We start from the raw sequence: 12597 nt of genomic DNA, 5'->3' as shown, positions 1-12597 counted from the left end.
GACGGATTAATGGGCAATGATTTATTAAGGCCTTTAAAAACAAACATAAATTATGTGAATAACACACTTGCATTTGGATAACGTACATTAACTCTTTTTGTCAAAAGCAAAGATGGCGACAAGACAGAAGAACATGTAACTCTAGGCAGAGACCTAATTAATAATTAAAAATTAGACTTAGCTGACGAAGAACTCAACACACTCACACATAACGAAGATAGCGCAAATTTTAATATCATTGAAGAAAAAGAGTATAAACCACTGAAAGAACAGATCAGGATTCAACACCTTAACGTTGAGGAAAAACATAGACTTTTGCCAGTTATTAACAAATATTCAGATATCTTTTATCAGGAAAACTCTAAACTAAGTTTTACATCGGCAATTAAATACCAAATTAATACTACCGATAACTTTCCAATCGTTACCAAATCATACAGATATCCTTATATTCATGAAATAGAAGTAGAAAAACAAATTCAGGAAATGCTTGAAAATAAAATTATAAGATACAGCAATTTCCCATATTCAGCACCCATCTGGATTGTAGCAAAGAAGGCTGACGCCAGTGAAAAGACTAAATGGATACTCGTAATAGACGCTCGAAAACTGAATGAGGTAACGAAAGATGGTAAATATCCGATTCCAAAAATCCATGAAATACTGGACAAATTGGGCAGATGCCAATACTTTACTACCCTCGACTTAGCGAAGGAGTTTCATCAGATTGAAATCGAAGAAAACGATTTTCACAAGACCACCTTCAGTGTCGAAGGAGGGCACTATGAATTCTTGCGAATGCCGTTTGGTCTGAACGACATTCCAAAGACTCATGAATAATATCCTTAAGGAATTTATAAATAAAATTTGTCTGGTTTATTTGGACGATATTATTATTTTCTCAACTTCCCTGCAAGAGCACATTGAGTCCATTAAACTAATTTTGAACCGGTTAAAAGAAGCTAATCTTAAGGTGCAATTAGATATGTAAATCAGTATTTTTAAAAAGGGAAACTGAATTCCTTGGCCACATAGTGACACCCAATGATATAAAGGCAACCCAAAAAGAAATGGAATGTGTCAAAAAATTCCCAATCCTTAAAACTCCTAAACAAATTAAGCAATTTCTCGGTTTAACTGGTTACTATAAAAAGTTTATAAAAGATTGTGTAGTCAACGAGCATTTTCGTTAACTGTTCTTTCAACGAAAAGAAAAACACGCTATTCCGAAAAAATACAATTTATTTTATATACATATGTATATACATATATTCGAAGTTAAGGTAAATAGAAAATTACGGCACGACGCCTCGAATTAATCTGCGCGACATGGTATACGATCCAATTGCAACTGACTTTGCCCTGCAGTTGGGCGTAGATATATACTTGCTTTGATTGCTGCGCAGAGCAATTTACAAAAGTTTGTGTATATGTATATACAGGTGTTAGAGTGCATGAGAGAGGGCAAGTGCCGCGTTTATGTTGGTTGCGCTGACTGCGCTACTTTCGGCATAACCAAACATCCTCCCCCCGTTGGAAGACTCGGGCTTTCAACCTCATCCTGTTTTGGCAATGGGCATAGCTTTCGGACGGCTCTTCGGATGACTCCATTTGCAGTCTTTAGTACAGCGACACGTGCCACACGATCTGATCCATATATTAGTTCAGTGACTCTTGCTAGGGGCCACTTGAGAGGAGGCAGATTTTCGTCCTTTACTAAAACTATGTCGTTGATGCAGAGTTCGAAATTCTGTGTGCGCCACTTTGAGCGCTGCTGCAAGGTAGTTAAGTACTCCTCACGCCAACGTGCCCAAAATATCTGCTGGTAGTATGATACGCGCTGCCATTGATCCAAACGATTAAAGTTAATCTTCGTGACATCTGGTTCAACGTAAGTAGAGATAGGAGCAGTGCCAATGAAGTGAGCTGGAGTTAGAACGTCTAAATCAGCCGGATTCTCTGAAAGTGGAAACAAAGGTCTTGAGTTAATAATTGCCGCTATGTGGCAAATAAGTGTGCGCAGTTCATCGAAGTTTAATAATGACGAGCCCACCGAGCGATGAAAATGATATTTCGCAGTTTTAACGGCCGCTTCCCAAAGCCCACCAAAGTGTGGAGAGCGAGGTGGAATGAAATGCCATTCTATGGTATTGGCTAGACAAAATTCATGAACTGCTTGCACATGATTATCGCTCAGGAATAAACGTTTTAATTCTGCCATCTCATTCTTAGCGCCCACAAAGTTGGTTGCGTTGTCCGACCATATACGAGTGGGGCGACAACGCGTTAGGATGAACCGCTTTAGTGCATTTAAGAATGCCTTCGTTGATAAGTCTGCTACGAGCTCCAAGTGCACAGCTTTCGTGGCGAAACATATGAATATGCAAATGTAACATTTTATGGGTTGCTTGTTGCGTATTTCGTTTTTATAATGGAATGGTCCACAATAATCGACGCCTGTGACCATAAATGCATAAGATGAGTTTACCCTATCTTCCGGAAGATCAGCCATAATATGTTCCGCTAAGTGCGGTTTAGCTCGAAAGCATAGAGTGCATTTGCTGACAACGTTCGAAACAGTTTTTCGTCCGCCAATAGGCCAATACTGCAGCCGAATGTATGCTAGTAGGGAACGAGGACCCGCGTGCAAATTGCGCCTATGAAAATGCATAATGATTGCCTGAGTGACAGGATGACGCCTCGGCAGTATGACTGGATGCTGCGCCTCGAAGTCGAGAGCTGAATTTTTCAGTCGTCCACCCACACGAAGCAATCCACAACTATCGATGAACGGTGAGAGCGACGCAACGCAACTAGATGCCTTCACACCTTGACCGGCTTGAAGGAATTTGAGATCCTCTTTGAAGTGAAGCCTTTGGATGGTGCGCAGGAGTAGTTTTGTGCCACGGCGTATGCAATCAACAGTCAATCCAGAAAGCCGCAAGCGATTTTGGAACTTATAAATGTAACCAAAGACATGCTGTAATTTTTCAAATGAATTTATGAATTTACACCTGAGTGTTATGTCGACGTACTCAGATGTCGCAAATAACACCCTTTTGCGCATTTCTGGAAGTTGACTGACTTGACTGCAAGGCTTTGGCCAATTGTTTTTATCTTGAGCTAAAAAATCCGGTCCATGCAGCCATAGAGATGAGTTAATGAGGTCGTTAGAGGTTGCACCTCTGGATAAAATATCAGCTGGGTTAAACTTCGTAGGCACGTAGCGCCATTCCATACCCGCAGTCAACTCCTGTATAGTGGCTATGCGATTAGCTGTAAAGATTTGAAATCTTGAAGGTTCGTCGCGGATCCAGGATAACACCACCGCCGAATCAGACCAACAATAATATCGACACGAGAAAAGTTTCATTTGAGCTATTTCATGCATGAGTTGCGCCAACAGGGAGGCACCGCACAACTCCAGCCTTGGAACCGTAAGAGTTTTTAAGGGCGCTACACGAGATTTTGAACATAGCAGTTGCGCCTGGTTTCTTCTTTGACTGACTGACACGACGTAAAGACAAGCTCCGTATGCTTCGATGCTGGCGTCACTAAAACCATGAATTTCATAGGCGCCATTCTGCTGGATTGACAAACGGGGAAACTTTATTTGCGGTATGCGGCCGAAATCTGCACACAAACTAAGCCACGATGAATGTAGTGATGAAGGCAAACTTTCATCCCAGTCAAGCCTTTCTTTCCAGATTTGTTGAAGAAAGATTTTGGCCTTTGAAATAATAGGGCCGATGAGACCGAGTGGGTCATAAAAACGAGCAATAGTTGACAAAATGGACCGCTTGCAATGTTTTGATGAAGGCTGCATTGGTGAGAACGCGAACAATAGGCAATCTGATGCAGGATCCCAAGTTAAACCGAGTGTTTTAGTTATATCGCTTCCATCGTCGAACTTAAGTAGTGTTTCTCGATCATCAGGTGGTATCGTCTGCAACAATTCAGGATTATTGGAGCACCACTTTCTCAACTTGAATCCTCCTTTTGCCAGCAGCTTTGTAGTTTGACTCATAATTTCCTTGACTTCTTGAATGGACTCACCGCCTGTAATAAGATCATCGACATAAAAATCGCGCTTTAATATTTTTGAGCCTATGGGGTAGACAGTTTGTTCATCAATGGCTAACTGGTGCATCGAACGAATTGAGAGGAATGAAGCTGGTCTTGTACCATAAGTGACTGTGTCAAGTTTAAAGACGTTGACCGGCTGCTGTGGGGAGTCACGCCACAAGATGCACTGCAGATAACTATCGGGCTCTGAGACTCGTACACAACGATACATCTTACATATGTCACCCGTCAAAGCGATTGGAAAGGTTCTAAACCGAAGCAATGTGTTGAACAGCTTAGGTTGTATGGTGGGTCCTGTCATAAGCAAGTCGTTCAACGAGTATCCAGAAGATGAAACCGCAGAGCCATCGAATACAACGCGGAGTTTTGTACTTGTGCTCTCTTCCTTCAAAACACAGTGATGTGGCAGAAAGTATTTGCAATACCGCAGATTGTTCTTAGTAACCAGTGACATATGTTTTAGATTCAAATACTCCCGTATGAATGCTGCATATTGGGCCTTCCGCTGTGGGTGGCGCTCCAATTTTCGCTCTAGATTAAGAAAACGACGAAACGCTTGTTGATAAGAGTCACCCAAGAGATCAATATTAAATTTTGCTGGTAGCCGGACCGAATAGTTCCCTGTAGACAAGCGCATATAATTGGCCTTAAAATGCGCCTCGCAGTCGAGCTCTTCCTTGGAGTATGTGGCGACAGATTCACAGCAACTTTCAACCTCCCAAAATCTACGTACTAGTTGATCGATTTGAACATTGGATTCGTAACCTATGTCAAGTGATGACTGTGCGGCCAATATTGCTCCCCTTTGCCGCTGCGATTCACCACCTGTTACAACCCATCCTAACCTAGTTTTCTGTAGGCACGGTAGACCGTGAGCTAACTTTATTTGTCCAATGCATAAGAGATCATAGAAGAGGCTGGCTCCAATGAGCATGTCTATTCGTTGCGACTTGAAAAAACCCCGATCTGCTAAACAAATGTTCGACGGTATTTTCCAATGAGAAATATCCAAAGTAAAAGAGGGTTGATTGTCCGTTATGTTAGGAGCAACCAACGCTGTAATGCAGGTAGAGTACTTTGAGTTTTGAGACTGAATATTAATATTGACAGTCAAACCATCAGAGGCGAAGTTTGCATTACCAAGACCCGATACGTAGGTGGATGACTTGGTTTTTCGCAACTGCAGTTGATGAGCAAGACGAGACGTAATAATATGCAACTGCGACCCTGAGTCGAGCAGTGCACGACATGGTACCCATGTACCTGCGCTGTTCTTAACGTTGATGACAGCAGTGGCTAGAAGCACAACATCAGGACTGAGATTCTGAGCAGATGTAACAATTGACGTTGTTCGTGAGATTGCAGCCAAGGTGTGGTGTGCGACTGAAGTTGAAACAAGCTTAGAGGTGTTTGGAGGTGCTAATTGGGAGGATGCTTGCACTGAAGATGCAGGACCTTGTGACGACATTAGTGAAGAAGAGGAGTCGATATGTAGCAGACTGTGGTGCTTGGATCCACACGTACGACATAGACCAGCATTGCACGTTCGAAGCTGATGGCCTTTTCTGAGGCAGTTTAAACACAAGCAAGCCTTTTGACCTCCTCAAGACGGAGTTGTGGAGATAAATTTAAAAAAGGGGTGCATGAATATACAGCATGGTCTGTGTTGTCGCAAAAAACACAGCCATTGGTTGAATTGTTTGTATTGTTAGTAGCAATAAATGATTTTCTACCATGGTTAATAGTTCTACTATTTTTTCCCACCTGAGAGCCACGAGTATACGCTGCCATGGAATGTTCTGCATTCTCCAGCCTTTGACAACGCTTCTCCAGGAAACTTGTAAACTGCTCCCATGAGGGTATGAGATCTAACGGTGCAGCTTCCTCCCAATTTGCCTGCGTGATATTGTCGACTTTTTGCAGAAGAGTGTGTACGATTATACACCCCGCTATTTGCTCCGAATTCCCCATGGTGCGTAGGGCGCGCAGGTTTGCATTTACCTTGTCGGATAATTCACGAAGCTTCACCGCTGACGAAGTGTCCACCTTTTTAATGCCCATAATCTCAGTGATGTGTGCCTGAAAAATAAGACGCTTATTATTGAATCTTTTATTAAGCAAATCTAGAGCCACAGAGTAGTTGTTGCCACTCATCTCCAACGAACGAATTGCATCCAGAGCTGGACCCTTCAGATTTGAACGTAGGTGCTGCAACTTCTCGACATCCGTGAGGTCCGGATCCTTGTCTATAACGGTTGAAAACAAGGAAAAGAAATCTGTGTATTCCGTATATCCTCCACTGAATGTAGGCAGTCTGAGCTCAGGCAAACGTGGTCGACTTTGCAAAACAACTGTTTGCCCTTCCAAAACCGGATCGTGCCGCATGGTTGAACAGGATGGCATTTGAGATTGACGTTTATGAATCTCACGCCGTATGCGACACCGAAGTAAAAGGAGTAGCTCTTCAAAATTTGAACGCAGTGCTCCGCCGATTTCGTCAAAATTGAGCTCCTCCAAGCTGTCATGAGCCAAGTTAAACGTGCTGGAAATATGTTCGAGGCACTCCAACCGTACCTTTAAATCTACTTCGGTGAATGGATTAATTTTTTCGCCTTCGATTGCCCGTTCAATCGATTGCGCTTGTGCATAAATTGATTGCGCCTTACGTTTGTAAAAAATCTCCATATCCTCAGGTGACAACCGAGAAGCTTCGTTTGTTGCCATCATACAAAATATTAAAAATGTATTAACGAAAAATAATATATATACTATATATCCAATATTAAAAGTTTATGCGCGGGTTGAAGTTAGCAGTATATACCGTTTGAAGTTAGCGGTATGAGCAGGTTGAAGTTAGCGGGATATACCGTTGGAAGATAAAACTACCGGAATACCGTATGAAAATAGAGTTTTTATTGTTTTTTTTTTTTTTTTAAGTTCGTACATATGCTACTTTAGTTATGTACGTGTGCTTCTGTACTTCAACTGTATTTTGCTTTATTTATTTCAACTGTATTTTTTATTTTATTTATTTCAACTATTTTTTATTTTATTTATTTCAATAGATTTATTCCACGAGAATTTAAATAGGATTATATTAATCGCGATCACGTCGGGGTCACCAAAATGTGTAGTCAACGAGCATTTTCGTTAACTGTTCTTTCAACGAAAAGAAAAACACGCTATTCCGAAAAAATACAATTTATTTTATATACATATGTATATACATATATTCGAAGTTAAGGTAAATAGAAAATTACGGCACGGCGCCTCGAATTAATCTGCGCGACGTGGTATACGATCCAATTGCGACTGACTTTGCCCTGCAGTTGGGCGTAGATATATACTTGCTTTGATTGCTGCGCAGAGCAATTTACAAAAGTTTGTATATATGTACATACAGGTGTTAGAGTGCATGAGAGAGGGCAAGTGCATCGTTTATGTTGGTTGCGCTGACTGCGCTGCTTTCTGCATAACCAAACATACTCCCCCCGTTGGAAGACTCGGGCTTTCAACCTCATCCTGTCTTGGCAATGGGCATAGCTTTCGGATGACTCAATTTGCAGTTTTTAGTACAGCGACACGTGCCACACGATCTGATCCATATATTAGTTCGGTGACTCTTGCTAGGGGCCACTAAAGAGGAGGCAGATTTTCGTCTTTTACTAAAACTATGTCGTTGACGCAGAGTTCGAAATTCTGTGTGCGCCACTTTGAGCGCTGCTGCAAGGTAGTTAAATACTCCTCACGCCAACGTGCCCAAAATATCTGCTGGTAGTATGATACGCGCTGCCATTGATCCAAACGATTAAAGTTAATCTTCGTGACATCTGGTTCAACATAAGTAGAGATAGGAGCAGTGCCAATGAAGTGAGCTGGAGTTAGAACGTCTAAATCAGCCGGATTCTCTGAAAGTGGAAACAAAGGTCTTGAGTTAATAATTGCCGCTATGTGGCAAATAAGTGTGCGCAGTTCATCGAAGTTTAATAATGACGAGCCCACCGAGCTATGAAAATGATATTTCGCAGTTTTAACGGCCGCTTCCCAAAGCCCACCAAAGTGTGGAGAGCGAGGTGGAATGAAATGCCATTCTATGGTATTGGCTAGACAAAATTCATGAACTGCTTGCACATGATTATCGCTCAGGAATAAACGTTTTAATTCTGCCATCTCATTCTTAGCGCCAACAAAGTTGGTTGCGTTGTCCGACCATATACGAGTGGGGCGACAACGCGTTAGGATGAACCGCTTTAGCGCATTTAAGAATGCCTTCGTTGATAAGTCTGCTACGAGCTCCAAGTGCACAGCTTTCGTGGCAAAACATATGAATATGCAAATGTAACATTTTATGGGTTGCTTGTTGCGTATTTCGTTTTTATAATGGAATGGTCCACAATAATCGACGCCTGTGACCATAAATGCATAAGATGAGTTTACCCTATCTTCCGGAAGATCAGCCATAATATGTTCCGCTAAGTGCGGTTTAGCTCGAGAGCATAGAGTGCATTTGCTTACAACGTTCGAAACAGTTTTTCGTCCGCCAATAGGCCAATACTGCAGCCGAATGTATGCTAGTAGGGAACGAGGACCCGCGTGCAAATTGCGCCTATGAAAATGCATAATGATTGCCTGAGTGACAGGATGACGCCTCGGTAGTATGACTGGATGCTGCGCCTCGAAGTCGAGAGCTGAATTTTTCAGTCGTCCACCCACACGAAGCAATCCACAACTATCGATGAACGGTGAGAGCGACGCAATGCAACTAGATGCCTTCACACCTTGACCGGCTTGAAGGAATTTGAGATCCTCTTTGAAGTGAAGCCTTTGGATGGTGCGCAGGAGTAGTTTTGTGCCACGGCGTATGCAATCAACAGTCAATCCAGAAAGCCACAAGCGATTTTGGAACTTATAAATGTAACCAAAGACATGCTGTAATTTTTCAAATGAATTTATGAATTTACACCTGAGTGTTATGTCGACGTACTCAGATGTCGCAAATAACACCCTTTTGCGCATTTCTGGAAGTTGACTGACTTGACTGCAAGGCTTTGGCCAATTGTTTTTATCTTGAGCTAAAAAATCCGGTCCATGCAGCCATAGAGATGAGTTAATGAGGTCGTTAGAGGTTGCACCTCTGGATAAAATATCAGCTGGGTTAAACTTCGTAGGAACGTAGCGCCATTCCATACCCGCAGTCAACTCCTGTATAGTGGCTATGCGATTAGCTGTAAAGATTTGAAATCTTGAAGGTTCGTCGCGGATCCAGGATAACACCACCGCCGAATCAGACCAACAATAATATCGACACGAGAAAGGTTTCATTTGAGCTATTTCATGCATGAGTTGCGCCAACAGGGAGGCACCGCACAACTCCAGCCTTGGAACCGTAAGAGTTTTTAAGGGCGCTACACGAGATTTTGAACTAGCAGTTGCGCCTGGTTTCTTCCTTGACTGACTGACACGACGTAAAGACAAGCTCCGTATGCTTCGATGCTGGCGTCACTAAAGCCATGAATTTCATAGGCGCCATTCTGCTGGATTGACAAACGGGGAAACTTTATTTGCGGTATGCGGCCAAAATCTGCACACAAACTAAGCCACGATGAATGTAGTGATGAAGGCAAACTTTCATCCCAGTCAAGCCTTTCTTTCCAGATTTGTTGAAGAAAGATTTTGGCCTTCGAAATAATAGGGCCGATGAGACCGAGTGGGTCATAAAAACGAGCAATAGTTGACAAAATGGACCGCTTGCAATGTTTTGATGAAGGCTGCATTGGTGAGAATGCGAACAATAGGCAATCTGATGCAGGATCCCAAGTTAAACCGAGTGTTTTAGTTATATCGCTTCCATCGTCGAACTTAAGTAGTGTTTCTCGATCATCAGGTGGTATCGTCTGCAACAACTCAGGATTATTGGAGCACCACTTTCTCAACTTGAATCCTCCTTTTGCCAGCAGCTTTGTAGTTTGACTCATAATTTCCTTGACATCTTGTATGGACTCACCGCCTGTAATAAGATCATCGACATAAAAATCGCGCTTTAATATTTTTGAGCCTATGGGGTAGACAGTTTGTTCATCAATGGCTAACTGGTGCATCGAACGAATTGAGAGGAATAAAGCTGGTCTTGTACCATAAGTGACTGTGTCAAGTTTAAAGACGTTGACCGGCTGCTGTGGGGAGTCACGCCACAAGATGCACTGCAGATAACTATCGGGCTCTGAGACTCGTACACAACGATACATCTTACATATGTCACCCGTCAAAGCAATTGGAAAGGTTCTAAACCGAAGCAATGTGTTGAACAACTTAGGTTGTATGGTGGGTCCTGTCATAAGCAAGTCGTTCAACGAGTATCCAGAAGATGAAACCGCAGAGCCATCGAATACAACGCGGAGTTTTGTACTTGTGCTCTCTTCCTTCAAAACACAGTGATGTGGCAGAAAGTATTTGCAATACCGCAGATTGTTCTTAGTAACCAGTGACATATGTTTTAGATTCAAATACTCCCGTATGAATGCTGCATATTGGGCCTTCCGCTGTGGGTGGCGCTCCAATTTTCGCTCTAGATTAAGAAAACGACGAAACGCTTGTTGATAAGAGTCACCCAAGAGATCAATATTAAATTTTGCTGGTAGCCGGACCGAATAGTTCCCTGTAGACAAGCGCATATAATTGGCCTTAAAATGCGCCTCGCAGTCGAGCTCTTCCTTGGAGTATGTGGCGACAGATTCACAGCAACTTTCAACCTCCCAAAATCTACGTACTAGTTGATCGATTTGAACATTGGATTCGTAACCTATGCCAAGTGATGACTGTGCGGCCAATATTGCTCCCCTTTGCCGCTGCGATTCACCACCTGTTACAACCCATCCTAACCTAGTTTTCTGTAGGCACGGTAGACCGTGAGCTAACTTTATTTGTCCAATGCATAAGAGATCATAGAAGAGGCTGGCTCCAATAAGCATGTCTATTCGTTGCGACTTGAAAAAACCTCGATCTGCTAAACAAATGTTCGACGGTATTTTCCATTTAGAAATATCCAAAGTAAAAGAGGGTTGATTGTCCGTTATGTTAGGAGCAACCAACGCTGTAATGCAGGTAGAGTACTCTGAGTTTTGAGACTGAATATTAATATTGACAGTCAAACCATCAGAGGCGAAGTTTGCATTACCAAGACCCGATACGTAGGTGGATGACTTGGTTTTTCGCAACTGCAGTTGATGAGCAAGACGAGACGTAATAATATGCAACTGCGACCCTGAGTCGAGCAGTGCACGACATGGTACCCATGTACCTGCGCTGTTCTTAACGTTGATGACAGCAGTGGCTAGAAGCACAACATCAGGACTGAGATTCTGAGCAGATGTGACAATTGACGTTGTTCGTGAGATTGCAGCCAAGGTGTGGTATGCGACTGAAGTTGAAACAAGCTTAGAGGTGTTTGGAGGTGCTAATTGGGAGGATGCTTGCACTGAAGATGCAGGACCTTGTGACGACATTAGTGAAGAAGAGGAGTCGATATGTAGCAGACTGTGGTGCTTGGATCCACACGTACGACATAGACCAGCATTGCACGTTCGAAGCTGATGGCCTTTTCTGAGGCAGTTTAAACACAAGGCAAGCCTTTTGACCTCCTTAAGACGGAGTTGTGGAGATAAATTTAAAAAAGGGGTGCATGAATATACAGCATGGTCTGTGTTGTCGCAAAAAACACAGCCATTGGTTGAATTGTTTGTATTGTTAGTAGCAATAAATGATTTTCTACCATGGTTAATAGTTCTACTATTTTTTCCCACCTGAGAGCCACGAGTATACGCTGCCATGGAATGTTCTACATTCTCCAGCCTTTGACAACGCTTCTCCAGGAAACTTGTAAACTGCTCCCATGAGGGTATGAGATCTAACGGCGCAGCTTCCTCCCAATTTGCCTGCGTGATACTGTCGACTTTTTGCAGAAGAGTGTGTACGATTATACACCCCGCTATTTGCTCCGAAGTCCCCATGGTGCGTAGGGCGCGCAGGTTTGCATTTACCTTGTCGGATAATTCACGAAGCTTCACCGCTGAAGAAGTGTCCACCTTTTTGATGCCCATAATCTCAGTGATGTGTGCCTGAAAAATAAGACGCTTATTATTGAATCTTTTGTTAAGCAAATCTAGAGCCACAGAGTAGTTGTTGCCACTCATCTCCAACGAACGAATTGCATCCAGAGCTGGTCCCTTCAGATTTGAACGCAGGTGCTGCAACTTCTCGACATCCGTGAGGTCCGGATCCTTGTCTATAACGGTTGAAAACAAGGAAAAGAAATCTGTGTATTCCGTATATCCTCCACTGAATGTAGGCAGTCTGAGCTCAGGCAAACGTGGTCGACTTTGCAAAACAACTGTTTGCCCTTCCAAAACCGGATCGTGCCGCATGGTTGAACAGGATGGCATTTGAGATTGACGTTTATGAATCTCACGCCGTATATGACACCGAAGTAAAAGGAGTAGCTCTTCAAAATTTGAA

At 42.8% G+C, this 12597-nt stretch overlaps 1 protein-coding gene across 1 annotated transcript; it reads right to left on the bottom strand.

Moving 5' to 3' along the window:
* Nucleotides 1-1477: 1477 nt before the first annotated feature.
* On the bottom strand, nucleotides 1478-6810 carry LOC129250473 (uncharacterized). Its single transcript, XM_054890098.1, has 2 exons — nucleotides 5851-6810; nucleotides 1478-5593 (listed from the first exon to the last, which is right to left on the bottom strand). Exons 1-2 carry the CDS (start codon nucleotides 6808-6810, stop codon nucleotides 1478-1480), a joined length of 5076 nt encoding a protein of 1691 aa, XP_054746073.1.
* Between the last annotated feature and the right edge of the window lie 5787 nt (nucleotides 6811-12597).

Source organism: Anastrepha obliqua, chromosome 6, assembly GCF_027943255.1.
Source record: "Anastrepha obliqua isolate idAnaObli1 chromosome 6, idAnaObli1_1.0, whole genome shotgun sequence".
Classification (NCBI taxonomy): Eukaryota; Metazoa; Arthropoda; class Insecta; order Diptera; family Tephritidae; genus Anastrepha; species Anastrepha obliqua.
Note: the sequence above shows the minus strand (reverse complement) of the source record. Positions and strands in the feature narration are given on the sequence as shown.

What these genes read in the sequence shown, in the direction of transcription:
- LOC129250473 (XM_054890098.1), bottom strand. Translation starts at nt 6,810, where the DNA reads ATGGCAACAAACGAAGCTTCTCGGTTGTCACCTGAGGATATGGAGATT. An exon ending in CGTATACTCGTGGCTCTCAG is followed by an intron (nt 5,594 to 5,850) that starts GTGGGAAAAAAT and finishes TGTGGATCCAAG; the next exon opens with CACCACAGTCTGCTACATAT.